We start from the raw sequence: 27221 nt of genomic DNA, 5'->3' as shown, positions 1-27221 counted from the left end.
TTATTTTATTTTTATATTTTTTTTTATATTTTTATTATTCTTTTTAATAAACATAAAATTCCAAATATAAATTCTTACTAAACCCCCCACCCCCCCCCCCCCCCCCCCCCCCAAGACCCATTGTTGTGTTGACGCGTCTTCAACCACAGGTCTAAACCGAAAAATCTCCCTGGATAGATTCGTCGGCATCTTTGCGCGCGAATCCTCTCTTTTATGGACAACCGGCCCGCTTCCGAGTACGCACAGCCAGGTTCGCACCACCCAAACGCCGTCACCGACGCACCTTCTGAACAAAAACCCGCAGAACAAACTTCTGCTGCTGCTGCTCACTACACCCCGCAACCCGAGGCCCGCCCCACGCCGCAGTATACACCGCAGCCTGAGGTTCGACCCGCCAATATTTCGTCGGCCAACACCCCTCAGTCGGACTACGGTCTGAACCCTCCGCCCACCGCCCGCTCGCCTGGCTACCAGGATTACCTTCACCGGCCTCCTCAGTCCTACGCCCCCAACTCCCAACCCGGCGGTGCGCCAGGTATGGCTCAAGCAACAAGTCCGTTCACCAACACCTTGCCTACGGGCCCGCGCAGTCCGCACTCAAAGTCTGACGCGCCCGTTCCTATAGATCCTTCGCTTCCGGCCAACAGCCCCACCTATCCTCCTCCCTACTCTCCTTATCAACCTCAGGGGCATGAGATGGCGCAGTACCAGGGTCACCCACCTCCGCCTCAGCATATGTACGCACGTCCGGATTGGCCTCATAGCTATGGACAACAGCATCATGGATTGCCGGGACCTTATGCTTCCCCGGCCACAACGGTTGGTTCCACCTCTCCTGTTGGTGTACTCAAGGGGCCGCGCTCTCCAAAGGTATGTTTTTGATGATTCCCGGGGGGATTTCTGAAGCCTTGTCACATTGTTCAACCATTGTTGTCTTGGATGCCCTCTGAGTTTTGACTATGCGGTCCATGAACCGCCGTCATAGGGATCGTCAAAAACCGCGTGCTCTACCCCTCAACCGCTTCCTTCTGGGGATAAGATTGGGTGGCTTGGAATTTGAATTTGATCAGAGCTGATTCGAAGTTTTACTCTAGGTCTATTCTTTTGTCCCAATCCCTGGCGCACAGCAGCATAAGCGCCCTCGTCGTCGTTACGAGGAAATTGAGCGCATGTATAAGTGTGGATGGAACGGATGTGAAAAGGCATATGGTACTCTAAACCATTTGAATGCACACGTGACTATGCAATCGCATGGCGCCAAGCGTACTCCTGAGGGTAAGTTCATGTCATTTTTTCTTTGCTTTTAGACTTTTGCTGGTCAATGCGACGGAGATCTTGAATCTTGTCGCAAATGGCTAGATCGGGTTAGCGCCCGCCGTCGGACGCTAGTGAGTTACACTAGGTGTCGCGGGGCCCGCAGTAGCGTGGCCGACGGCGTGGAGGCTAAGCTTGCCTCTTATCCCTTTCCGTCCCGGCACTAGCCAGCATCGTCCACGCTATTTCCCATTTTGGAAACTGATCATTATTAAGCTCACTGCTGACTTTGCTCTCTTAGAATTCAAGGAAATCCGCAAGGAGTGGAAGGCTCGCAAGAAGGAGGAAGATGCTCAGCGCAAGGCTATCGAGGAGCGTGAGCGTGCTGCCGTCCAGGCCGCCCAGGCCAACCAGGTCGAACCTCCGAACCCCTCTGACCCATCCCACGGACAGCCGCCTCCTTACGCTGGTGGAGTTCGCCCTCAACTCCCTCCGATCGGGTACCAGCCCGCAGACAGCCAGGTCCCCGGCCAGTACGGTGGTCCTCCTGGCAGCGGTATGGTCTATCAGAGTAATGCACAGATAGCCTACCCTCCCAACTACCCTCACTCTCCCTACCAGAGCGGACCGGGGTACCCGCAACGTGAGTAATGTCGTTGCCATTTCTTTATACCAGGATCGACCCTCTGGACTAGGTCATCCTCGACCTGTCCTGTCCACAGATCCATAAATTCGCTACAGCTTCCAGAGACTCAATCCGCCCACTATCCGCAATAATATTTCCCACATAATCACCTCTTCCGCTATGGACCTACACGGACGGAAATGCATTTGCTTTTTCTTTCTTATCACGATATCCCCTGTCCTTGACTAATGTTCTCGTCCTGGATTCCGATTCCCATTCCCAACACCCCCCATTCTTCCGCTCCCGAGTCTTTCGTGCTATGATACCAACCTCTGCGGCTTTTATTCCCGATCTGTCTAAGAGTGGCTTTTCCAGCTTTGTTCTATACCTGTCATCCTTTTTGTGTTAGAGTGCATCGAGCCGAGAGGGCTTGGCGCCCTTTTGTACCCTCTCTATGTTCTATTTCCTACTTGAAATCTGATGCGGAAGTGGTGTATGTCTTATCTTGTTTGCCCGTTTACCTGGGTCGTGGCTCCAACGATGGGTTGGGCGGCGGATTATTTGCATCTGTTTATTATCGACAGCATTCTCCCAAAATCGTTTTCCTGGGGTTCTTTGTTCTAGTCTTGTTTCCCGTTCCCTCTTATCCGTGTTAACCTTGCTACATGCAAGTGTTCGCTTCACTCCTCTCTCTTTTTCTTCAATTTCGTTTTATAACGTACATTATGCTCCACGGACTCATCCAACCTGATGTGTATTATTTATTTTTGTCCTTTCCCCTCTCTAGTGCATTTTGCAATCAGCTTAAATGTCACTATTCTCGCTGTCTTGATGCTCAAAATTGTTTATGTAAAGGATGTCACATTTTTAGTAACTAACTAGTTCAAATGTCAAATGCAGGCTAGTATAGTCATGATGCAAGAGAAAAAATAGAAAAAAAAACAAAAGCATTACTGGTATAAGAAAAAGGCACATATAGCCGAGAGAATCAAACAGGCCTCAGTATTATACACAAAATAAATCACTCCTGGCAATAACGAACCACTGCAAGCATCCCGGGGCAATCTACGCCTAACCCAAATCAGCACTAAGCAGTACCGGCACTTACCGTGGACCGAGCACAATACCATGCAAAGCCGTTTGATGTGCGTACGCACTGGCAACTACTGCATATGTACACATGCGCACAGTACCTTACCTGACTAGAACCGAATAAGACAAGTATATGTGGCCTGTACAACATACATACATCATACATCATACACAGGACACGAAGCTAGGAACTAACTAACTAACTTACTACAGTAAAGCGTCTCCACGTGTTGGACGTTAGTATCAGCCACCGATATCATCGTGGGGGAGACTGGTGGTAATTTTGCTTTTAGAGTTATTCCTAGTCGTTTCTAGCTTACTTCTTCTTCCTGCCTAGCCGCGTGCTAGTTAGTTAACATGTCACATTGCTTAGTTACTTGGCTAGTGCTTATGTAGTCTGTTTCTGTTGGACTCCACTAGTTAGGTTGTTTTTAGCTTCTGACTAGTGTCGTGTGATACTTCAAGTAGGTAGGCTGTGCATGTCGTGTTTATTATGGTCCGGTTGGGTTAGAACTTAGGAGGATGGCTGGGTAGGATGTAGTGAGTGATGTGCATGGGTATACTATGAATATGGTGTTTGATTTTCAGATCATGTTCGATGATGTATGTATACTTGGAATGAAGGCTCGGTAGCGTCGGATGGGAGGATCCAATAATAGAAAATGAATGAGAGAGAGAATGTGATAGTGCTATGAAGCTTTACGTCCACTTCATAGGTTGATTTAAGGTAGGGAAGTATATCTTCATCCACGGATCAGCGCATGTGCTAAGTCCAGATGTTAACGCCGATCCAAGGGAACTAGTAAACTAGTCAAGTCCTTAAACGCACAGAAGACTCTGGGAAATGTGCTCTAGCGCTCCCGTCGAGGCCCGCAGGGAACATGGGTTGAAGGAATGGGAACTAAACCACTTGCAGTCTAGTTGGACCTCGAAGAAACCTGAGGTATCAATGGTTGAATGACACCTTAGGCAGGAATAATTGATGCCTGAATATACAGACATTAAGCCTAGACCCGATATGAACTAGCGGCCGGATAATCTGCGAAATTGTTTAGCGGACCATCTCCAACACGCGATGAGGAAATAACAATCTGTTCTTCGTGTTTTCCATTTTGCCATTTCGCTCCTGTTGAATCCGTGTCTCCCTTATAGCATTGTGCAGGACACAAGCTTTCCACCTGGAGATCAGTAACCCGGTCATGACATTTCGGTTTCCGGGGTCGCTCGTGAACAGAGCTTTGCGCAGCCGACTGCTCACCGCACAGCAATACCGTGCTACTACTGCATCCCAACGACTGCCACAGACATGGATCGCGTCCAGTAACTACCGCCGCTATAACTCCTCCTCCTATCCCAACCGCTCCTCCGATAGAGATCGCGATACTCGCCGCATAGGACATGTTGGCGATAAACATTTTAAAAGTCGGCATGATAACAGGCGGGTGGTTCAGGATGTCAAGTCTAGGGAGGAGCATGACATGTTGATGGCTATTGCGTCGGGTTCGTTTACCGGGCGGTACAACAGTGAGCTCGAAACTTCCGAAAGCAAGGCTCTGGATCCAGAGACTGCCGAACGCGAGGAATTGGAGAATGATCCGTATGATTATGGAGATGATGAAGGCGAGGTTCGGGAGAATCGCGCCTCTGATGACAAGGCATCCGAAGAACAAGATGGTGAGGCCGACATTGAGGCCGACATTGAGGCCGATGGCGAGGCTCCCGAGGACACTTATCGTGGCCCGCCTAGAGGAATGCCCAAGCTCACACCCAAGATTATCAACGAGGAGTTGAAATGGTTGAACGACCCTCGCAAAATGGCGGATCGGGTCGCGCGCATTTTGCACAGTGGTAATCCGGCCCTGGCGGCGGCCTTGGTTCGTGCTGGAACAAAGCAGGGCTTGAGATGTGATGTTGCCTGGAATCATCTGCTGCAATATTGCATGGATCAAAATCACCCGCAGGCTGCGTTCAAGTTTTACAATGATGTGAGTTTTGTTCGGTGGTGCCCGAGATTGAGGTTCGGACTTGTATTCTGACAGACTTTCTCTCATAGATGAAAAAACGTGGCAGGAGACCAACTCCCCGAACATACACAATCATGTTGAAGGGCTTCAGCGCAGCCCCGAGGTCATTGGGTGTTGCCAAAACTGCCGCCTCTGTCTACCGCTCGATTGGCTCGCCGAACTCTGGAGTCAAGCTTGATATCATACACACCAACGCTATGCTTACAGTCTGCCATCGTCATTGGGATATGGATCGCCTGTGGAAAATTGCCGGTGAATTACCCGAAGAGGGCCCAGGTGCCCCGGATGCTACCACCTACACCATCATCTTGAACGCTGTCCAATTCGCAGCTCGCAGAGATATACAGAAAAGGTCTCCTGATGAGATTGAGCAGATTCTTGAACGGAAGGCCCAGGTTATTACTGAAGGCAAGCGGATTTGGGCCGATGTCATCTGGCGGTGGAAGAACCGAACCTTGGAAATTGACAATGAACTTGTTAACGGCATGGCCAGCTTGCTTCTGGAAGGCGGTAGTGATATTGATTGTTACAATGTCATGGAATTGTACAAGCAAACCATGGGGATCCCTATACTGCAAAAACGACCTATTGAGAACGAGAAGACGACCCGTCGCAGGATAACTCCCGAGCAAACTCAAGCCCTTGAAGTCTCAGAGGCTACGCGGCAATCAGAATTGGAAGATGTTCCGTTCGTAGACGAGAACAATCGACCAATCGAAAATTTCAAATCGGCCGTGGAGGTTGAACAAGAGTTGATGGAAGCATTGGAAGAAGTGGAGGAGGAGAAGGCGGAGGAAGAAGTGCAAGAGGAGGAAGAGGAGGAAGAGGAAGACTTCTCAGAACTCTTCAAACCTGTTGTTCCCCAGGCGGAGGAGCTATCATTCCTTAAACCCGACAGCAAGGAATTGACGCTTATCCTAAACGCATGCTTCACCATGACTCAAGGATCTGAGGGTGGACAGGCCTACTGGAAACATATGACTTTGGAGGACCACGATTACCGCATTGACCCCGATACCTTCACCTACATCCAATATTTCCGCCTCCTCCGCATCTCTCGCTCCAGCAAAATCAGTGTGAAAACCATGCGGGAGCAGATGGTTCCCTCGGGCCAAGCAACCGGAACAGCATTCCACGTCGCTCTCAGTGTCTGCCGCCGTGATCGCCGCAACCACTCAGTTCTCCAACATGCGAACGAGCTGGTCGGTTTGATGGACAAAGCATTGATCCTACCTGACATTCGCGTCCTCGAGGGCTATCTGGAAACGATCCAGATCCTTTCCGCCAACTCGTCCGTTCTCCTGCACCTCAGAGGACTCGACACAGAAGACTCCAAATCCACCAAAGCCCCCAAACTACATGAGATGGGCAGAAAGCTACAAGCGAAGCTGAGACTAGCTGCTATCGCCACGTTACGGCCATATATTCTCCAACTGCACGAGGCAATGGAGAATGGAAAACCCGAGTCGAAGACTCGCTGGAGTGCCCTCCAGAACACGCTTTCGGATTCCGTCGCCGGGCCGGCGGCTGTGAAGATCATGTCGCGGGTTCGTTTGGTGGTTGACGACACCCTGAACCTTGACTACAAGCCTTATGTTTCGAAGGCCGAGCGCAAGGCCCTTGACGCCGACTCGAAGATGCTGAAGAAGTATTCCGACAAGGACGTCATTGCGGCTTGGAAGAGGAAGAAAGTATACCCGACGATTCAGCAGAAGGAGGAGGCCCGGGAACGCATCAAAAAATTCCAGTGGGAGGCTCGCAACTCTCGAGAGCAAGAAAGTGCGGACTCGCAAGAGGAACCTTCCTTGTGAGAAGCACGATTATATTTGTGGCCTTTGACAGGACGAGGCTGAGGCCTCGATTGTATTATGTTTGTATATCACACATTGGGGGATATAGATGGCGTTGCATATTTGCATTATTGTACATAATACCATGGGTACATTCTCTACTTCTAACATGAGACGATAATCAAGATTCCACAGGGGTTTGATATTGCTGTCAACTTGTAATGATCCTTGTCCTTGAGTCTTCGTTATGCCAGTCGCCTTGACTTTGGTAAGAAGCCTACAGAAGATCATGGCTAGGAATAGATTAAGTGTAATAATGAAAGACATACCGATATTGGATAAGCCCCCAATGAGAAACGAAGAATTGAAATATATTCTCCGGCCAATACTAAGGTAGGTAGGTCTACTACCAACGGACCTTTTCACCAGAAAACCGCCGAGCCTTTTACACTCCCCTATATAAACTGCTAAGTCATACGACATTCGAATATCATCGTTCCGGCTATTATCCGGTCATTTCTATCCCTTAATTTAGATAACAAAGACCAGTCCCAAGGTTGAAATGGAACATAATATGTAATAATCTGCGAAGTCGGGTGTTGACGAGGAAAATGTCACGCAATCTGACAGCCGATGATGAAATTCTTCCCTCTAACGTGCTATCCTTTGTCCTTAATACTGATATCGCGCTGAGAAAAATGGTCCGATAGGCTCTCATGACTTATGCCGGCATTATCATTCGGAGGTTAAAGATATCTACAAGATAATGTGATTAATGTGGAGATGATGGCGAATGTTCTGGTCTACGGCACGCCATATGCAGCTCTAAGAATCCAACCTGTTAGGGCTCGGAGGCTTGCCGTTCCCCTCTTTTGCATTGTCGATGGCGCGAGATACGTCGTCGATGGGCGAATTCTGTGTTAGGATGGTGGGGGTAGTACCCCTGGACAGAGCCGTCCTTCCGGGCTTTGTTGGTTTGGAACATGAGGGGTCGTCTCACTCTTATAGACCATCGTCCGATCCGCTTCGAACTTGCGCGAGCAAGTACTGCCCGTAGGAAAGAAAGGAAGCATATTTCACCTTGAAAACTACGAATCATGGGTGACAGTGCAACTGCTAGCCAGAATGGCTCGGCCGTTGGCAATGGCAAGAAACAAATCTTGCTTAACGCTTTTGATATGTCGACCGTGGGACATCTGTCGCCTGGACAATGGAAGGTTGGTATAGGAATCGAAGGTGAAGGGCCGGAATGCTGACAGCTCCATAGAATCCCAAGGACAAGTCTGCGACCAAGCGAACTCTCGGGTACTGGATAGAGTTGGCGAAACTCTTGGAGCGCGGCGGAATCAATGCATTGTTCCTGGCAGATACAACTGGAGGTCATGATACCTATGAGGGCAAACTAGACGAGTGTATTCGGCGTGCGGCGCAATGGCCGGTGACAGACCCGACTATTGTGAGTATCAATAAACCAAATATTCCGATCAGACTCTGACTTCTGGTTAGCCCATTTCAGCAATGGCTGCAGTGACAAAGAATCTGGCGTTTGGCATCACGGCCTCAACTTCATTCGAGCAGCCCTTTTTGCTGGCTAAGCGCTTTTCAACCCTGGACCATTTGACCAATGGTCGATTGGGTTGGAACATCGTGACCTCATATAAGAAAGCGGCTTTCAAAGCCATTGGTGTGGATACTCCAATTGAGCATGACGAACGGTATCGCCAGGCAGATGAGTATTTGAAGGTGCTCTATAAGTGAGTTGCATGTCAAAAGCTTGGTTAGTGATGCCGTGGAAGACTGACTCGGCGGTTGTTGCTTATAGACTGTGGGAAAGTTCCTGGGCTCCTGATGCACTGTCGCCCAACCCCGAAACAGACTCGTACATAGACCCGGATAAGGTCCGTCAGATCAATCACAAGGGCAAGTACTTCTCATTAAGCACACGACACATCGTCGACCCGTCTCCGCAGCGGACGCCGTTCCTTTTCCAGGCAGGGACTTCACCTGCAGGATCGGATTTTGCTTCGACACACGCTGAGGCGATCTTTGTCTCTTCCCATTCGCCAGAGGTGTTGAGGCCGAAGGTCGACAACATCCGCAAGCTAGCCGCAGAACGAGGCCGTGATCCACAGTCAATCAAGTTCTTCGGTACCTTTACGCCCATTGTAGGCAAGACCGACGAAGAGGCGTGGGCGAAGTACGAGGAGCTGAAGAAATACGCGTCGGTGATTGGAGGACTGGTTCTTTTCAGCGGATGGACGGGCATTGACATTTCCAAAATCCCATTGGACCAAGACATCACGGCTTTAGACTCGTTGGAGGCAAACAAAGTCACTAGCTTGCTTGACGCATTGACCACGACTAGCAAGGATATTCCACGCTGGACGCCTCGCGTGGTTGCCGAGAAGGCTGCAATCGGTGGTCTCGGCCCGGTAGCTATTGGAAGCCCGGCTACTGTTGCCGATGAGATGGAGCGTTGGATACAAGAGGCTGACCTCGATGGGTTCAATCTTGCATATGTTACCACGCCTGGCACCTTTGAGGATGTGGTTGACCTGCTCATCCCGGAGCTGAGGCGGCGCGGTCTTTATCCTGAACTTCCAGACCCCTCAGAGCCAGCTCTCACAGCCCGTGAGAGGATATATGGCAAGGGACAGAAAGAGCTCAGGGCTGACCATATCGGAAGCAAGTACAAGTACGATGTGTATCAGGAGGAGGCGCCTTATGTTGCTGATACCGAGGAAAATTGATTGTCAAATTAATGACATCGGATGATCATTTTATTTTTGGAGATTCAAGGCAGTTGAAACATTCAAATCAGAAAGCCCATAATATGCATGCAAGTGCATCGTAGAAGTAAAAGCTGAAACATAACGTGCCTGGTAACATTACCCGTGACCCAGTACGTAATGCCACTCTAGCCTTTCCGGGACAGCTTGGCTAACTTGCTTTCATACTCCCCGATTACCTTGACCTTTCCTGTTGACTTCGCCTCTGAGAGGACTAAAACTAAAGGAAGTGCCATTCTTGCGGTAAACTTCCGACCATCACGACCATACCACGCGAACCATGGCTACCGTATACCAAGGCCATCCCCATGATGAGCCCCATGATGACGAGTCTCTCCTTGGTGATGATTTGATCGAAGCCGATGATGGTGAGTATTTTTCTTTGCCCTCTTGATTACCACTGTATCCGCAAGATCCTAATTCGGTGTGATTCTAGCCATCGACGCTGACGACCCCCTGCACAATACCTCCGACACGGCCCCTCTGCGAGGCAACATCGAATCCAGCTCGGCCAACCGAGGCAATTCCTCTGGCTATGGCAACTATCTAACGTCCTCTATCGGTGGTGAGGATCGCCGTGCAGTGCAAAATACCATCGATGAGAGTGTTTGGGAGACATTGTCACGCGACTTGGTTGCCGTGTGGGAGAAGATGCGCCAGGTGCTTTGGCCGAAGTACTTGCTCGGAGGAATGATGCAGCGCGGGGGCAGTGGTACCGCTGATTCCGAGCAAGGTGGAGTGTCTGGATTTGGTGGTAACATTCGGGGACTCGTTGGACGCTGGCCGGATGCCGACGTGGTCCTGCAGGGTGGCATGAGCGATGGGTTGCGGGACTGGGATCTCTGGTAAGCGAATTTACACACGGGAAGTCTGAAAAATACTAATAAGTACTCTAGGGGACCGCTTGTCTTTTGCCTGGTCCTGAGTTTGTTCTTGTCCGTCGCAAAGGGTGATCAGTCGTCGGTGGTTTTCTCGGGCGTTTTCTGTCTTGTCTGGATCGGAGAAGCTGCTGTGACTCTTCAGATCAAGCTTCTTGGTGGCAAGATGTAAGTTTTCTACGAATCATCTCCCAACATCGCAGTCTACTAACATTGCGGCCTGGGCGTGTTAGTTCCTTTTTCCAGTCGATTTGCATTATCGGATATACGCTCTTCCCCTTGGTCATCGCCGCGATGCTGAGTGCGTTAGGACTTCCTACCATTGCACGGATACCAGTATATCTTGTATTAGTCGCATGGTCTTTAGCAGCCGGAGTAAGCATCTTGGGAGGCTCGGGAGTGGTGCGGAACCGAGTCGGCATCGCAGTGTACCCGCTGTTTGTGTTCTACATTGCGATCGGGTGTCTCTGTTTCATCAGTTAAGGCTCTCTATTGTGATATTGTGCTTGGGAGTTGAGACAATGCGCCGTCACATGCCTCTGATAGGCATCGGCGCAACCTCAATAATAACATTGAATTGTATTAGAATAGCGCGGATACCGGTATATCCAGACTCTGAATTGAATTTATGCGAATTGTATCTGCCCAGGCACCAGGCAACAATAGACAATTGTCTATTTAGATGAATATGCTTTGTTTCCATTTCCATTGACGCTTTGCTATTCAGAGAACCCGTTTGTTGGGCCCCGCACCCGGCGGTCAACTTATAAGAACCGGCAAGCTAGATTTTCCTTCTTCTCTCACCTTTCCACCCTTCCATCCTCTCGTTCTTCTGTTCGCAAAGTTCGCAAACTTCAAATCTTCCATCCTTCGTCGATTCGGCTGGTCCCAATCGATCCGAACCGGTTATCTGCAGTTATCGTGACCTGGTTTAAGCTCCGCCCAACTCAATCTCGACCGGATATCTGGAATCCAATACCAATATCCTTGACAAGCTTGTCTATAGGACGTGACGCCATGGCTTCTGCTTCTAGCGAGCAGAACTTCTCCACAGGTGGTATGTGATCAGCGCTTGGGCGCATAGCCTCCCCCACATACTTGGGCAGTTTCGCTGACAACCTCCAAAGCTTTGGAAACGGAGCAACTGAAAATGGACCACAGAGGTACGTTTTAATCGATCGGTCTTTGCTCCGTTCTGCAGCTTTTACTTATATCTGCAATACCCTTTCTGCCGTAGGGCTTTCTCCGAAGTTCATGTGATCTGACAATCTTGATAGTGACCGCGCAGTCGCCCCCCTCCGACAATGATAGCGGCGAACGCCCCGTGCGACAGCAGCTCAAGGAGACTAACCTCGATGCTGTTGGTGGAAACAACGATTCTGCACGTGCAAACCGAAAGCGCTACCTCGACAACACAGATGGTGCAAACGACACACCCCCAGCCAAGCGATCCCGAGAGTGTACTCCGAACACCGCTGACAGTGAAGACAACTCCAATCACGCCGAATTACCCAAGGATGCCACTACCCAAGATGTGAGTGACGATGTGCTGGCCACATCATCCGCGAACATTGCGGTTCGCAATACACCCTTGTCCCACAACCCGATCATGAGCCTCATCACCGAGACCAAGATCCAATTTCCCTTGGAGCTTGAGATCAAGGTCTCATTTGGCGGATCCGAGCAAGTTAGCCATTTGACCATTCCTGTTGAGGTTGGTATCAAGGTGACAACTGGAGCGGTCACCTTGGCTTCCTCGACTTCGAGATCCGCTGAAGGCGAATCCTCCGAAATCCGTGACACCATTCCTTCTGCAAAGCCTATTCCTTCATCTGGAAGCCCTTTCCCTGGACACCCTGCCCCTGGACACCCTTCCCCCGGACACCCTGCCCCCGGACACCCTTCCCCCGGACAACCTTCCCCCGGACACCCTTCCCCCGGACACCCTTCCCCTGGGTCGCCCTCTATTGTGCACCCTTCTCTCGAGAACCCTTCCCACCCTTCATCTGAATCCTACATACATGATGATTCTCCATCTCACACAACTCAAAACCCCGAGTCAATTGGAGATGAAGACTCTCTGCCTGACTACTCTTCTCCCTCGCCCTCTCTACCTGACTACCGTTCACCCTCACCCTCTCCCTCTCCGCGTCCTGTCCCATACAGTCCAACGCACCCCTATTACCCTAGACCCACGCTTGGACTTCCTGATTCTAACCACTCTCAATTCCCACAGAATCTTGAATCGACCGCCGGCGGAAACGAGGATGATTCTTCACAAACCCTCAAGAAGAAACGGAGCCGAGAACAACTTGAAGATGACGTCTCACAGAATTCCCACGCTGCGACTGACCCCACGCCTGGCTTGACTGAGACAACTTCATCAGACGAAAAATCCATCACCGAAGGACAACCCGAGAAGAAGAGACCTCGTGACAATTCGGAGGAGCGCAAGGCCAAGGTGGACCAGGTGAGTTGGCTACCTCATCTTCCGCAAGTTTTTCTTTTCTTCGTCTTCCACTAACACTAGTTCCTAACAGACTTTCACTACGAGTGCATTCGGAAAGGCTGCTACCTCACCTTCACCCTTTGCAATGCCTGCAAATAAACCATCTGATGCTTCAACCGGTCCTGCCTCAACTGCTGGTTTCGGTGCCCTCGGATCCGGCTTCTCTGCATTTGGCAGCGCTTTCCCTGCTCCCTCTGGTAAACTCACCAGTTTCGCATCTCCCAATGCCCCCGCCGCTTTCCCTGGGACAGCTGGTAAATTGACCAGTTTCGCATCTGCAAACGCCCCTGCCAGTTTCTCTGGAACAGCTGGTAATCTCACCAGTTTCGCATCGGCAAACGCTCCCGTCGGTTTTCTTGGAACGGCTGGTAAACTCACCAGTTTCGCGTCTCCTAATGCCCCCGTTTCTTTTGGCGAGCCCAGTGAAAAGACCCTCGGTGCAAAACAACCCGACAAGGAAGAAAGTGACAAGGAACCAGCGGGCGGACCCGATGACACCTTTGTCGCCGAGAAGACCGACGAGCGATTCCACGCACAAACTGGTATGGATCCCCCCTTGCCCCCCAGCACCCCGAAGATGGACAGTCGCTCACCCCATGACAAAGTTGAAACCGGCGAAGAAAATGAGACCACCGAGTTTACAGCCAAGGGCAAGCTGTACTACTTTGATGACAAGAAATGGAAGGAGCGTGGTACCGGCACCTTCAAGGTTAACCTCAAGACGGAGCCCGATGGAAAGAAATCCGGCCGCGTTATCATGCGCGCCGATGGTGCCTTGCGTGTTATGATGAACAGTGCAATTTGGAAGACCATGCCTTTTGGTGATATCAAGGGTTTTCGCCCATCCACTCGGGATATCTATCTCGCCAGCAATGAAGATGACAAGGTTGTGAGCCATCTTCTCCGGGTAAGTCTTATCTTCCTCGATTTTTCTCAGTTTTCTGATTTGATGATTATAATACTAACATTGAATGATCCTATAGCTCGGTAATGAGAAGCAGGCCGGTGAGCTTTTCGATGTACTGAAGGATGTCATTGAGGAGATTTGAGCTGTGACATTGGAATTTATTCATGAAGATACGCTTGTAAATGAAGAAAACTCAAAAAAAAAAAAGAAGAAGAAGAAGACGGACTCTTATGGGGTCGGCTCTGACTTCTTATTACTGCAGATTAGTGAATTCTTAATACACCTTCAGTGCACCATATCGGATTTTCCTACAGTAAATTTTGACCTGTCTCACTACCGGGTTTCAAGCTCCACTGGTATAAAACCTCAGGCAAAGAAAACCGTGGGTTGTATCGAGCTAACTGCTAGGAAGATCAAACAGTCAGGGAGCGAAGTCCTCCTATCTGAGGCAGAAACAATCTCAACGAGTATCAATAGCCAGACTATATCAACTAGTCCACTGTTTAACGGCCCATAGCCCAGGGTACATCAAAGATAGACGGTGGGACAACGGCTTTTGGCCTCTCCTCTCCCAACTGTTCTGCAGCCACCCGGTCTTTTTCCATCTTATCTGCAGTTACCTAAAGATCTTCCATTTCGAATACCATATATTGCACACTGATCCTCGTGTATAAAGTCCGCAGCCAATCAACAGGATGACCCACGTCCTCAGTTTGAGCTCGCTTGGCGAAATCGCTATACCATTCTTCCCGGGCTCCTTCCTTCTTACACTCAAATATTGAAATAAATTGCGCTGCTTTCGTGAGGAACTCGTCCCACACGCGCGTGGGTTCCCCCATAAGGTATTTCGTGAGCGTGCGACCGATTAAACCATTGAAATTTTCTACTTTCCCATTAGTGCGGGGATTATATGGAGTGGTTGTACGGTGGCGAGCTTTCAGCAAGCCCGCAAAGTGTCGTACTGCGCCGGACAAGAGGTTCGGGCCATTATCGGAGAGCAATTCGTTGAAGGCTCTGTAATGTGCGTAGACATCGCGGTAAAGAAATTCCGTGAGAACCTCTTCTGTTGCGTCCGGGACTGCACGGGCGACCGGCCAGCCTGTTGCATAGTCGATCGCCGTGGTGATCTAACGATTGCCGTTCGGAGTGGTCGGTAAGCGGCCGATGAGATCAATTCCCCATCGTCCGAACAGGCGGATGCCGCCCACTCTGAACGGCAATCGTTAGATCATCACAGCGATCGACTATGCAACAGGCTGGCTGGTCGGCAACCACTAAAGCTGGGGTTGTTTTGCCTGCGATGTAGTTGTATTGGAGACATCCGAAGAGTACTGCGTGAAGAATGCGTGTGCTCTGGAAAATATCGATTTGCCTGAGGAGGAGAAGAGAAACTACCGGTCGTACTTGTTGAGAGTGTTGACTGAGGGGAAGGCGCGCTCGAATCGGCAATCACGGTCCCATGGAGCTCCTGCCGTACCTCGCTGAAGTATGCAGTATCTGCCAGATGGGCAATATCCGCCGAGCACAATGCTGAGCAGCTAGGTGCCAGATGTCTTCCAGCTGCAGCGGTTTCGAGGGACTCGTTGGACGAGACGATGATTATCTGTCCATTCAAAGATGATATCGCGCTGTTTGGCAATGAGTTCCTCTTTCACAGAGGATCAGGGTCTCTCCTAGGGTCAGGAAATCCCAGCGTCGGTCACCAAATCTGACAGACCGAAGTCTGACCCACACCTACCAGTAGGGTCAGCACTCTTGTAGACATTTGAATGCTCTACTTGGAACTATTCTAACGGGCAGGAGGAATCTGTATGTCCTCAAGTCTCAGCGAAGTCCGAGATGGAAGTTCTCTCAAATCCGATGGAAACAAAATGAAGACGCAGATCCTCCGGTAGGTGCTTGTAGCCGTCTTACCGAGATATGGGGTCAGGGAGGGATGATCAGACGGCTATTCCTTAAGATGTCTTTTTCTATGAATGTCCTGCCCGAAGGCGGTCACGGCGAAAGCAGTCCCCAATTCAAGCATGCCCGAGAGGCCACGTGACCTCAAACACTTTCACTTGGCCCTCACTTTATTTTAACTAGTTATGCTTCTCTTCACCCGCTTACTCACAACCATCAAAAGTTGAGTTGCTATGAGCGAGCAAACGAGATATCAGCCTCAAGATCGAAGATGGTTCCCGGGATATCGTTCAGATCCAAGCCGTAGGACGTACCTAGGTGATTTGTGTTTGCGAATTCCTTTTTGGAGGAAACTCAGATCTTTCGCCCAAGGTACAGAAATTATGAACCATGCCCAAAACGAATGACTTCATAATGTTTCGACAGCAAGTATACAACGCTTCCCGCTTGCCACCATGTAGCACTAGCACTGGCATAATGGTTGCACAGCTCCCACCCAGGACCGAAATTGCTAACCCGCCTTCGTCTCATTCTCTCCCTAAGCCAACAGGTGAAATTTCGTTTCGGACAGCCGTTGCTGATCCTGGGCAAGAGCTCTCCGATCTACTATCATTCGACTCTCATTTGGCCCCCTCTTGTTTTAGAGCAGCAATGGAGAGAAGAACTAACAAGGGCGAATAAAAGGTGGAGAACAGGAGGGTGATAGAGCTCACTATGAAGAATCGGGTTACGTGGCTTCCTCGGCTTCACTGCCTGTTGGAAACTAATCGCTTTAGAGCTGAATTTCCACGCACAGCTTATGTTGTAGTAAATCAATTATACAACTCAGGAACATCATGATGGTGGCTCGGAGAAGAACAAACATGCAGATTGCTCTTAGTCTCCAACGCCCGATTTAGTCTTGAATATACCTGGGTTATGACCATTCGGTTCTTGTCTGTTGAAGAAGACAACAAGGTTATCGGCCTATTACTTTGATTAAGTCTTCTCTTCTTTCTCGGATTTGAAGAAATTAATTATAACGCTAATGAATCAACACAACTTAGCGAAAAGCTGACAGGAACTGTTTGATGTCTTGAATGCTGAGTTCACCTGGGTAGTCATCGAAATATAATTCCATGTAAATAAAGAAGACCCATAAAAAATGAAAAATAACCACCCTCGTGGAGGCAGTGCAGAATTTTCTTTACCGGTTGTTAGCGATCTTTAATACACACACTTAGACTTTGCAAATTTCTTTGCCTATATCTTGGCACCTCTTTAATCCTTATACCAGAGCAGCACTCTCATTATAATGAACAAGTTAATTAAGCATCTTCAGACCCCGTGATAACCATAAGCTCTATAACGCACCTCGCCTTCTACTACCACTTGTCACTTTATATCTGGTAAATACCCTTGCTCCGACCCGAAGCCCCGAAACCTCGGCCGCGGGCAACTCCGGGGCCGCAAGTTTCATCTATACGGAGAATATGCTGAATCCAAGTATGTTGTACAAAGCACGGACACTCTGTATGAATCATGGATAGAAAGCTGACATTCAGTCACGTGGATTCAGCTCAAAGATAACCCTAATACACTCCTCAGCTCGCCCCTATTAAAGATACTGCAAAATGAGTGTCGAAACTGCTAAGGTATACCATGGAACTGGTATCAGTGGCAGTAGGGCATAGAATGCAATCAGTCGGGTTTTAAATTAGTTATGAAAAAAGGGGCTTCTGAACATCGATGATATGTACGGAGTACTATGCTAAAGTCTTTGTGCACTATATGAAGCATGGTTGCCCCTCTCTTTTTATCAGATCCGACAACGGCCCGCTTAAAGATGCCCAGATGGAAAATTAGCATTCCGTACTCCGTACTCCGTATATGCCGCATCAATATCATAATCAGGTTTTAAGGTACCAATAAATATTAAACGTCTACTTTGGAATTTCCAAGGCTTGGAATCGATTAGCAAAGCATTAATAATAGTGGACCTATTCCAAGTTGTTCCCCCAAGGTCCATACAATAGTCTGTGTCCTGCGTACGCGTGTGGAATTCATTTCCAGTAGCGCAGAGATCTACCGAATATTCCCTAATTAAGCTTCGTCCTACGGTTGAACCTCTGTTTCGTGTTATGTGGAGTTGCTCGAATATTCTCTTCTGTATTATACAACTTCATGGTACGCAATCTAGATGCTAAGTTAGAAGTTATTTCTCGGTCCTACGATGTATCCATTGCGAGGTGAGAACGCTTTCGAAACATTAACTTGCTTTCAATATGTAACAAAAACCGAATTAGCCAAGTACTATGCTAATTATAAGCTAAACAATCTGATTAGATCTCTTCGTATAGACTGTTGTATTCTAATACATACGGTAGTATTATTCGATATGCAAGGCACTGCGCTTCCGCCGGCCCCCGGTCGCCTGTTTGTAGCCATCTCCGCGGATACAAGGAAGAAGTACTGTAGCTATATAGTGGTGTAGCTGTCTAGGTACCAATGTCATTCCCAACTACTGATTTCGTGCACCTATATCGCTTTAGTAGTTACATAGTAGACTCATTCCCTTGGTAAATTGGGAAAGAACTGCCGGGGATCTGTAAGTTAAACCCCGTAAGTTAATCCCCGGGTTCAAAACACAGGTGGGTCAGATATGGAGAAGGAACAGGGGAACCGCTTTCATTGACCAATAATATTGCATAAAAGGTAATTAATCCATTTATATGCGAATTGGCTTTTGCTTGATTGCTTGTTTAAGCTTAGGGTTATTAACAATTTATCTAATACAATATGGTAATTGGCTTATGCTGTAGTATATGTACACTCGAATACATAACAATGTTCCTAATACATTAGAACTAGATGTGCTACGAGACTTAGTATATACCACAATGAATCATTGGTATTCTAGCGTTTGATGCTAATACCCATTAAGAATCTCATTTCCGGACGACACTTACCTAAAATGCAAAAAGTGGAGAGAAGTGGGCAAAAGAGGGTCTGTTCGTGATCAACAGCCGCTAATTTTATTAGCACGGCTGATCCCTTGAAAAGTGGATCTCATATCGAAGGATCTCGGAAGAAATACCAAAGCGTGTTTGTCATGCAAACACGAGAGAAGCCGGCATATAGGGGTATAAGAGTACATAGCCTCTCCTTAGCTCTACCCAAGTGGGCCGATTGACATTTTGCATTGCGAACACTCGATCTCTACTCCGTATAAGGGAACTGCAAGGATGTTCGGTCGATCGATCTCAGCAGTTCTGGCGATCGCACTGCTGATCAATGGCAACGAAGCACGACAGCCGACTCGAGGCCCTTCTACGCGTCCTACCCAGCAGTCTGAACCAATTGATCCCTCAAACTATCGATTTTTAACTAACGAGACTAAATGTATGCTTTACTCCAATCCTTTACCCATTCCTTCAACCACGGCTGACAAATAATGTTTCCACAGCCCATGTCGTGGAGAGTCTACCGGACGTTAATTTCGATTTGGGAGAGATGTACTCGGGGTTTATCCCTGTCCGTGACGATGCCTCCTTGTTCTACATATTCCAGCCGAAGATCGGGGAACCAAGCGACGACCTTACAATTTGGCTGAATGGTGGACCGGGATGTAGTTCAATGCAGGGGTTTCTGCAGGAGAACGGGCGCTTCACCTGGCAACCTGGTACCTACGAACCTGTCATCAATGAGTACTCATGGGTTAATTTAACCAATATGTTATGGTACGTCATTAGTAAAATGGTTTCTTTGTGTGCAGACCCGAGGATGTACTTGATAAGCTGACAGGTGTTTAGGGTCGACCAACCGGTTGGAGTTGGGTTCTCAAACGGCACGCCGACTGCAACCGACGAGGAGGACATCGCTGCCGATTTCGTCAACTTTTTCCAAGAGTTCCAAAAAACATACGGTATTAAGAACTTTCGAATCTTCTTAACTGGTGAGAGTTATGCGGGCCGGTACGTGCCCTTCATATCCGCCGCCATGCTCGACAAGAATGATACCGAGTACTTCAACCTCAGCGGTAAGACTTGAGAATCCCCCTGAATCTGCATTATATCGGTCGCACATACTCATCCCATACTAGGAGCCCTGATGTATGATGCGTGCATCGGCCAGTGGGATTATATCCAGGCCGAACTCCCCTCCTACCCCTTCGTTGAACAACATGCCGAGCTCTTCAACTTTAACCAATCGTACATGGGGGAGCTGCAAGCTACCTACGAAGAATGCGGTTACAAGGAATACTTCGAGGAGTATTTCACCTATCCGGCCTCTGGAGTGCAACCCTCCAAACAAATGAACTACTCCGAGTGCGACATCTACAACATGATTTATTTCGAAGCTTATAATCCGAACCCATGTTGGAGTCCTTACAAGGTCAGCCAGACATGTCCACTCTTATGGGATGTCCTGGGCTTCCCCACAGACCTTGCCTATCAACCCGGTCCCTCAACCTATTTCAACCGCACGGATGTGAAGAGCGCTCTGCATGTTCCTCTCGATATCGACTGGGAGCTCTGTAGCATCGAAAGCGTCTTTGTGGGCGTCAACCCGGGGCCCGAGCAACAGTACGACGAGTCTGCGAATCCCACAGAGCATGTCCTGCCGCGACTGATCGAGGCGACTAATCGGGTCTTGATCTCGAATGGAGATTGGGACTATCTGATCATCACGAATGGAACGTTGCTGGCGATCCAGAACATGACCTGGAATGGCGAGCTGGGTTTCCAGACTCGTCCCACCACTCCCATTACTATTGACACGTCCGACTTGCAATACGCTCCGGTCTTCACTGCCCAAGACGATTATGGCGGTTTGGATGGTCCACAGGGGTTGATGGGAGTCCAGCACTATGAACGTGGTCTGATGTTTGCGGAAACCTTCCAAGCGGGTCATCGACAATCCCAGGATCAAGGCCGAATGTCTTATCGTCATGTCCAGTGGTTGTTGGGTGATGTTGAGCGTCTTTGATGCTCTTCTCCAGCTCGTGACGAGAGATAATCTGGCGACAGGTGTATACGAAGCTACTGCGGCGTGTTAAATTCACCGTGCGTGAGTGCAGGGGGCACGGTGAGCGACAGCAAGTGGCAGATAGGCGGCTGAAAATGGCGCCACTTATGGCCATCTATTTTAAAGTATTTATATCCTGGATCAAGTCTTCTAGCACTCCCAGGGATTAATAAAAGTATAAGATCACTTTAGGGTGAGAGCGCTGCAGCTATTGGCTCACTCCTCGCCTTCATTTCTCACTCAGTTTGTCCCTACGCTCTCTTTCCCCCCTCACCCACTCCCTTATACCTAAATCAGTCAAGTGAGAGGAAACCTACTCCTGACTGTCACCCCTGTCTCCCCGGCTTGAGCCGATACCAGGCCTCATACCCCCTAAATCATTTAAAAGCCTCAACAATACCTTCGCCACTTCCAGGAGGCTGGTAGAAGGTGACTTTCGTCAGTCCCACAGACGCAAGAAGATCCCTCCATTGTTTCTCAGATCGCTCAAACGCAGCAACCTGGACCATCATCATAACGCTCAGACAAGCAGACGGCAGATCGCAGTGGAGGTCCGGGAGGATGGACTCGTGGATGATCAGACGAGAGTAACCAGGCTCCATAGCATCGACAATATTAGCCAGGATGGATCGGCAGTGCTCGTCCGACCAGTCATGAAGAATCCAGTGCATGAAGTATGCCCGCGCGCCTATTTGACAATCATTAGCACAAGCACAGTAACTATGCAATTCTAACATTACACACCCTTGACTGTTTGAGGAGTGAAAAAGTCGTGCGGCGTCAATTCTATACCTTCCGGGAGATTCTCAACGGTCGAAACTACCTGCGGCAGATCTTGTAGGATCAAACGGCCAGGTGTCTCGGGGAATTTCTCGCGGAATTGCCGTAGATAATGCCCTTCGCCACCTCCAACATCAACGAGAAGGACATCCTCAGGCTTGCCACTGGAGCCATCAATGATTGATCGCTGAATGTCAAACCAGTCAACCCAGTTAATGGTAGTCTTCTGCTTTAGTGTCATCCATTGCTGGAAATCCTTGGCCAGATCGGGATTGTGGCCCAGCCACTCGAAATAGTTCATATCGGTGTTAAATCCTAGTTGGAAAGGCGTGTCCTTGGCAGAACTAGGGAATTGATTATTGTTTTTGCGGAAGAACTCTGGTGCTTTGGAAGTGCAAAGGTTGCCGATCTCAAAGCTACGTGTTGTCAATAAAAGCTTCAGCCGATTAGGAGCATAGATGGGAAAAAAATAAAAAATTGCACTGACCAGGCTCGAGTGGTTGCTTCCATGACTGGGTCTGCCATCACCATGGTAAGAGACGAGGGCTTGAAGTGTTGTACTCCATCCTGCTTGATATATCCCGTCGCGGCGAGAAGCCGAGTAATCTGGTCTTGAGAGAATTTATATTAGATATTTAGTCTATTGCAAGTATAATATCATGCTGAATATGATAATTTTATGTTAATGTAGGGGAATGGCAGAATTCATTGATAAACGACGGTCGGATAGACCAATCTTACCAACAAGAACCAAGCTTGCACCGGAGTTCTCTGCGATCTCCGGAGATGAAGCGCCGCCTTCTGGCTTTTGGCTGATCTGAGTAAAAATTCCCAGCTGAACACCCATACGAATAGCCATCAAAGCTGGGGAGTGCTGTAAATTCAGAATTAGTTAATTCAAAAGCCACATCGTAAGACTGCAATGAGGGGCTGTGAATTTGAAGTCTCGGACATAAAACATACCATCACTACATCCTGAATAATTCTCTCAACGGGTGACTCCAAAGCAGCTACCAAACGCCGAGCAGCATTGAGTGCTTCTGAACGTGCTTGCTCATCGAGGCCTCGAGTCTGCGCGCTATCGGCCAAAGCAGCGATCTGTGCCGAGAGAGATGTGTCCATATCCTGGGTCATGATGGATTTTCTTGCGGTGTCGTAGAAATTCTAGAATTTCCCGAAAGGATATCTTAGAGCATTCAAGTTATCCCGTGGAGTACATAAACGCTACATACTCCGTACACGGGGCGGGCTCTCCGACAAATATGGGCCTTGAGATCCCGTTGTGTGAACCGTGTGAACCGTGCTCAAGCAAGCAGGTCCACTCGATGAACTAGTGTAGCCGAGATCTGGGATTATTTATGCCCCGATTGCTTTATACGAGAAATTGAATTTGCATTTATTGCCTACAATATACTGCCGTCTATAGAAAACTCTGATAAAGAGGCTCTAACTAGCCAGTCTGGTTATTGTCGAGTTACACTTGAATTTCCTTCGGCAGGTTTCAATCAGGTTTCACGGTGGAGTTGGAAGATATGTTGTAAAGGATTTCGAGTGCTCGGCCTCTTAGAAGCAGCATTGTTAGCAATATGGAGCACAATAGCATAATTAACGATGTGATAGGAATAGTTGAAACCTAAACATAGTGGAAGTGTTGGGTAGCCGTGTTCTAGGCTCTCGATAGCGCGATGGGTTCTCCTCAACACGCCGTCCGATGCGAATGCCATTGTGAAATCAAAAGTGCTTTCAAGATTTGTGATGGTAGGGTCAAAGGGCAAAGCATATATCACTCTCCCAAAATTCAAAGAGCGCATCTCGCTTAGCAGGATTGTTAATTTGTTACAGTTCTAAAAATCAATACGTAACCTGTTTTGGCCCCAATCATTATGATGACACCTTAATATAAATCCCTAATCAACCCACTAACTCGAGGCCAAGTATATGACCAAAAAGTAAGCAAGGCAACTTATATTGGCCGATCCATTTTGCTCTGGGGTAAGTGTGAGTTCTACGTTTTCTCGTGAAAAAAATTTGACCTGGCCAATTGGTCAAGCAATGCCTTGAATACTCGCAAGCGACATGTTGAACGCTTGATCAACAATGGCAGAGAGTACTGGCACTGTCGCATATTGCGGACAACAACTCATTGGTGTCTCAATTGCTATTGCTGCCATTCAAATCATTATCGTCGGGGCCCGTTTTTACACTAGGCATATACAGCGAGTAGCAAACGGAATCGATGACTATTTAATGATCCCAGCGTTGGTATGAATCGCCACCTATATTCAAACCTCGTGAACCTGCACAATGCTAACAAGAAAAACAGATTGCTAGTTTAGCACAATCGGCACTCTATATCTATTGTACGCACCTTCCTACAGTATATTGGCGATCGGATACTGATATCACGATGTACAGTGGTCAAGCGGGGAGGAGTCGGTTATCACCTCGAATATGTCGCGCGAACTCCTTCAAAATTGGTTATCTTACAAAAAGTTTGTCATAATTTGACTTGAGAAGCTCTCAGCAATGTCTAATCGGTTTTATCCAGGGTCTCTACGCAAACCAAATCCTCGATTTTCCTTTCACTATAGCGCCCGCTAAGGTTTCGATCCTCCTCTTCTACGTGCGCCTATTTCCTGTCCGCATGTTTCGAATATTTGCCTATATTGTGGGTGCAATTGTGCTAGGTCATGGACTTGGAGTTTTGCTCGCGGCGATTTTTCAATGTTCGCCAATCGCATACACATGGGATAGAACAATTGCTGGAGGCTCATGCTTCAACCAAGAGGCTTTCTACCGTTATGTTTCGCTTCCTAATATCATGACCGATGTTTTGATCTTGGTGATGCCGCTGCCGTATGTCTGGAAACTTCACACCCGAATTGGCCAGAAAGTAGCCTTAACCGGCGTCTTCCTTCTGGGAAGTTTGTGAGTTTTCACAATGACCTTCTGCTTGGAGGGATTCTGACACTGCTGATAGGGGAACCGTCGCGAGTATTCTTCGCATGACTATCTTTTTCCAAGAAAGTGCTCTTACAGACCCGACCTGTATGTCATGCAAGATCCCCACGCTCAACCTCAGCTAATATCGATAGGGACTTCTGTCAAGCTTGGGATTTGGACAATTCTCGAAAGTGGCGTTATCATAATTGCTGCCTGCCTTCCTTCCATTTGGCCTTTGCTTTCCAGAATCCTAGGCCGGAAACTCGTCGGTAGTTCGGCCTCAAAAGAACCTCGTTCAAGGTATAGCAGTACTCCACGCCATACCAAAGAGCCTGGATTCTCGCAACTTGGAGATAGCACAAAAGGGGCCAAGTCGCCCTCCAGCTTGGAGTTGTCCCAGACAGCAGACTCGGACCGATATACTGATGAGATATGCCTGGTGCAGGTTTCCCGATGCCGCGAAACCTGAATTATGTTTACCTGATGACGAATTGCAAATATTACGCTCTAAACAAGTAGCTGGAATATATTTCTAGTCGTAAAGTACAATATAACATAGCGAGAGGGGTCGTTGTCACCGTATTAACTAGGGCTTTAATGCCTGAAATTTGGCCTGAATTTAACCGCTTTTATGCATCGATTTACAGCCAGCACGGAATAACCAGGCCCGATGACCCCATGAACATGAAGCTTTTGGGCTATACAAATTTAATTATCTCCATTTTTCTAGGTGGTTTACTCTGTAGTCTTCGCTAGAAAGTTTGGATCTCAAATGAATTGTGACCTTCCAACGCATCTATCGTCGTTCCTCTCCATTATTACCTCTCTCGTCCGCCATATGCCTGACTGGCTACTACTACTCTCGACATCATAGGATTTAGACCCCACTTTAGTAGATGAAATAGCGCCGGGACCTAGTTCCTCTAAGCGGGCCGAAGTGGATCGGAAGAAACCTTGAATATCCTTTGGCCTCAAATGAAATTCCTTCAGGAATATCACAGACCCAGCTACGTGCTGTCTCTCTTATAGTTGAGAAGTCAACATCCGTAAGTTGATAGTAGATTCATGTTGATTAGACAAGTAGAATGATAGAAATCATAGTATCCATACCTAGAAACTTATTCTCAAGTATAAGAGGTAACTGAAGTGAGAGATAACAGAGGTGAGAGGGAGGTAATTTACTTTGCTTCAGAGCCCCGCTGTATTCTTGACATCCCTCTTACTATGACCTCTCTAAAATCATATGTGGAAGGGTTGCGCTACCTAGACGAGGAGTTGTTGAGGCAGCCTTCCTGCCTGCTCCTCACCGGGCTTGCTCTTCTGCTCTTCCTCTCTCCCTCTCTCTTCATCTCCCTTCACCTTCCTCTCTGTGCACATCTCATTAGATCAGTTTCTTCGCTCCTCCGCTCCTCCGCTCCCCTGCTCTTCTCATATCCTGCTCTTCTCATATCCTGCTCTTCTCATATCCTGCTTTTTTGCTCATCTGCTCTTCCTTTCTCTTACCTTTTCTCTGCGCACATCTCATTGCATCAGTTTCTTTACTCATAAAACCTCTAGTCCCACAGCGACTCTCCGCACACGCAGAGGTACGAGAAATCACACTCACTCTCCCACTCCAAATCTGACCATCGTGATATTAGAGAACGATTGAAGAATGCGTGGCCTACTTCTACCCCAGTCAGAAACCGTCGTCTCCCGCATTGCCCAATGTCTAGATCTATTGCAAATTGACTACGCGCTCATGGGAGGTGCCGCGGTATGTTTCATGGCACCACATCCCAGCCGGCGGACAGAAGATGTGGATTTAGTCATTCATGTCGACCAGCGCTACATAACTGCAGATCTTCTTACACAGCGATTGCTGAACGCTTTCCCTGCTGATTTTGGACCGGTCAACCAATTCGGACATGTGATCCCGGCATTCAGACTACGTTCCCCAAGCGGCACCATTCAGCTTATCGAGTTGGAGGTTTTCGATCACGCTAGCTGGCCACAAAGGCCGCAGTATAATATTCAGACGGCGAGCGACACGTGTGACCAGGACTATCAACGGATATCCCGTGAAGATCTTCGGAGCTGAATGGCTTACGCGAGAGAAGATCTTATCCCAGTACCAGCGACAGGGTCCAAAGCATTTGACCGATATCGAAGACATTGCGCGGTTGGTTAGATATTGTGTACCCAACAGACCAGAACTCAATTTTGACCAAGACGCGCAATTGCAACTTGCCTTAGCAAGCCTTCTGAGGGAACGCCCCCGTCTCCACAGCAGCCTTCGCCGATGTCACAGCTTAGTCATAGTTAGCTAGTTAGCACCCCCAACAAGGGGTTCATAATATCATCATCTTCCCTACCAAGCTTACTTGCCATATTTATGGTAGCACGTCCTGGTTTCATCCAGAGTTTTTTTTCTTCCGAGAGGATCTCTCTCGGGTTTATTTTAATAAGTTCGACCACCTTAGGGGTTCCCCTATATACCAAGGTCAGAGGTCACTAAGCCTAGTATAATCGGCGGTCGACCATACTATCGATCACAGTGCTAAGCCGCTATAGTAAGGCTATTAATCATAGTGCTAAGCCGCTACTATAATAATCTATAGATAAGTATACTCGTTAGGCTACCTAGCTTATAATCCAGTTCGATAATTATCGCTAGGAGGCATACCCCTAGTTAGGTAATTTCGATATAGATATACTTTCCTATATTATTATTATCTTAAT

At 48.3% G+C, this 27221-nt stretch overlaps 8 protein-coding genes across 8 annotated transcripts; 7 read left to right on the top strand and 1 right to left on the bottom strand.

Moving 5' to 3' along the window:
• Window positions 1-213: 213 nt before the first annotated feature.
• LCP9604111_4619 (putative C2H2 transcription factor (Con7)) lies at window positions 214-1905 on the top strand (the record flags this gene model as incomplete). Its single annotated transcript, XM_039072338.1, has 3 exons — window positions 214-870; window positions 1095-1275; window positions 1403-1905. 3 exons carry the CDS (start codon window positions 214-216, stop codon window positions 1903-1905), a joined length of 1341 nt encoding a protein of 446 aa, XP_038929661.1.
• A 5977-nt stretch (window positions 1906-7882) lies between these two features.
• LCP9604111_4618 (xenobiotic compound monooxygenase, DszA family) lies at window positions 7883-9535 on the top strand (the record flags this gene model as incomplete). Its single annotated transcript, XM_039072337.1, has 4 exons — window positions 7883-8002; window positions 8053-8241; window positions 8292-8539; window positions 8608-9535. The coding sequence occupies 4 exons, from the start codon at window positions 7883-7885 to the stop codon at window positions 9533-9535; spliced, it is 1485 nt and encodes a 494-aa protein (XP_038929660.1).
• A 319-nt stretch (window positions 9536-9854) lies between these two features.
• Window positions 9855-10935, top strand: LCP9604111_4617 (Yip1 domain protein; the record flags this gene model as incomplete). The annotated part of the gene is made up of 5 exons (XM_039072336.1): window positions 9855-9942; window positions 10011-10419; window positions 10471-10620; window positions 10686-10753; window positions 10805-10935. The coding sequence occupies 5 exons, from the start codon at window positions 9855-9857 to the stop codon at window positions 10933-10935; spliced, it is 846 nt and encodes a 281-aa protein (XP_038929659.1).
• A 534-nt stretch (window positions 10936-11469) lies between these two features.
• LCP9604111_4616 (uncharacterized protein) lies at window positions 11470-14010 on the top strand (the record flags this gene model as incomplete). Its single annotated transcript, XM_039072335.1, has 6 exons — window positions 11470-11509; window positions 11580-11615; window positions 11730-12922; window positions 12993-13503; window positions 13567-13868; window positions 13945-14010. The coding sequence occupies 6 exons, from the start codon at window positions 11470-11472 to the stop codon at window positions 14008-14010; spliced, it is 2148 nt and encodes a 715-aa protein (XP_038929658.1).
• A 4984-nt stretch (window positions 14011-18994) lies between these two features.
• On the top strand, window positions 18995-20738 carry LCP9604111_4615 (uncharacterized protein; the record flags this gene model as incomplete). The annotated part of the gene is made up of 4 exons (XM_039072334.1): window positions 18995-19151; window positions 19216-19489; window positions 19562-19788; window positions 19852-20738. 4 exons carry the CDS (start codon window positions 18995-18997, stop codon window positions 20736-20738), a joined length of 1545 nt encoding a protein of 514 aa, XP_038929657.1.
• A 416-nt stretch (window positions 20739-21154) lies between these two features.
• LCP9604111_4614 (uncharacterized protein) lies at window positions 21155-22691 on the bottom strand (the record flags this gene model as incomplete). The annotated part of the gene is made up of 5 exons (XM_039072333.1): window positions 21155-21465; window positions 21522-21973; window positions 22045-22168; window positions 22299-22431; window positions 22521-22691. 5 exons carry the CDS (start codon window positions 22689-22691, stop codon window positions 21155-21157), a joined length of 1191 nt encoding a protein of 396 aa, XP_038929656.1.
• Window positions 22692-23654: 963 nt separating this feature from the next.
• On the top strand, window positions 23655-24969 carry LCP9604111_4613 (uncharacterized protein; the record flags this gene model as incomplete). Its single annotated transcript, XM_039072332.1, has 6 exons — window positions 23655-23819; window positions 23881-23917; window positions 23973-24049; window positions 24106-24485; window positions 24538-24605; window positions 24653-24969. 6 exons carry the CDS (start codon window positions 23655-23657, stop codon window positions 24967-24969), a joined length of 1044 nt encoding a protein of 347 aa, XP_038929655.1.
• Window positions 24970-26154: 1185 nt separating this feature from the next.
• Window positions 26155-26580, top strand: LCP9604111_4612 (uncharacterized protein; the record flags this gene model as incomplete). Its single annotated transcript, XM_039072331.1, has 1 exon — window positions 26155-26580. The coding sequence occupies one exon, from the start codon at window positions 26155-26157 to the stop codon at window positions 26578-26580; it is 426 nt and encodes a 141-aa protein (XP_038929654.1).
• Window positions 26581-27221: the final 641 nt, after the last annotated feature.

Source organism: Penicillium roqueforti (assembly GCF_015533775.1).
Source record: "Penicillium roqueforti strain LCP96 04111 chromosome Unknown scaffold_09, whole genome shotgun sequence".
In the NCBI taxonomy this organism is placed as follows: Eukaryota; Fungi; Ascomycota; class Eurotiomycetes; order Eurotiales; family Aspergillaceae; genus Penicillium; species Penicillium roqueforti.
The sequence above is the reverse complement of the archived record's forward strand: the minus strand, read 5'-3'. Positions and strand labels throughout refer to the sequence as shown.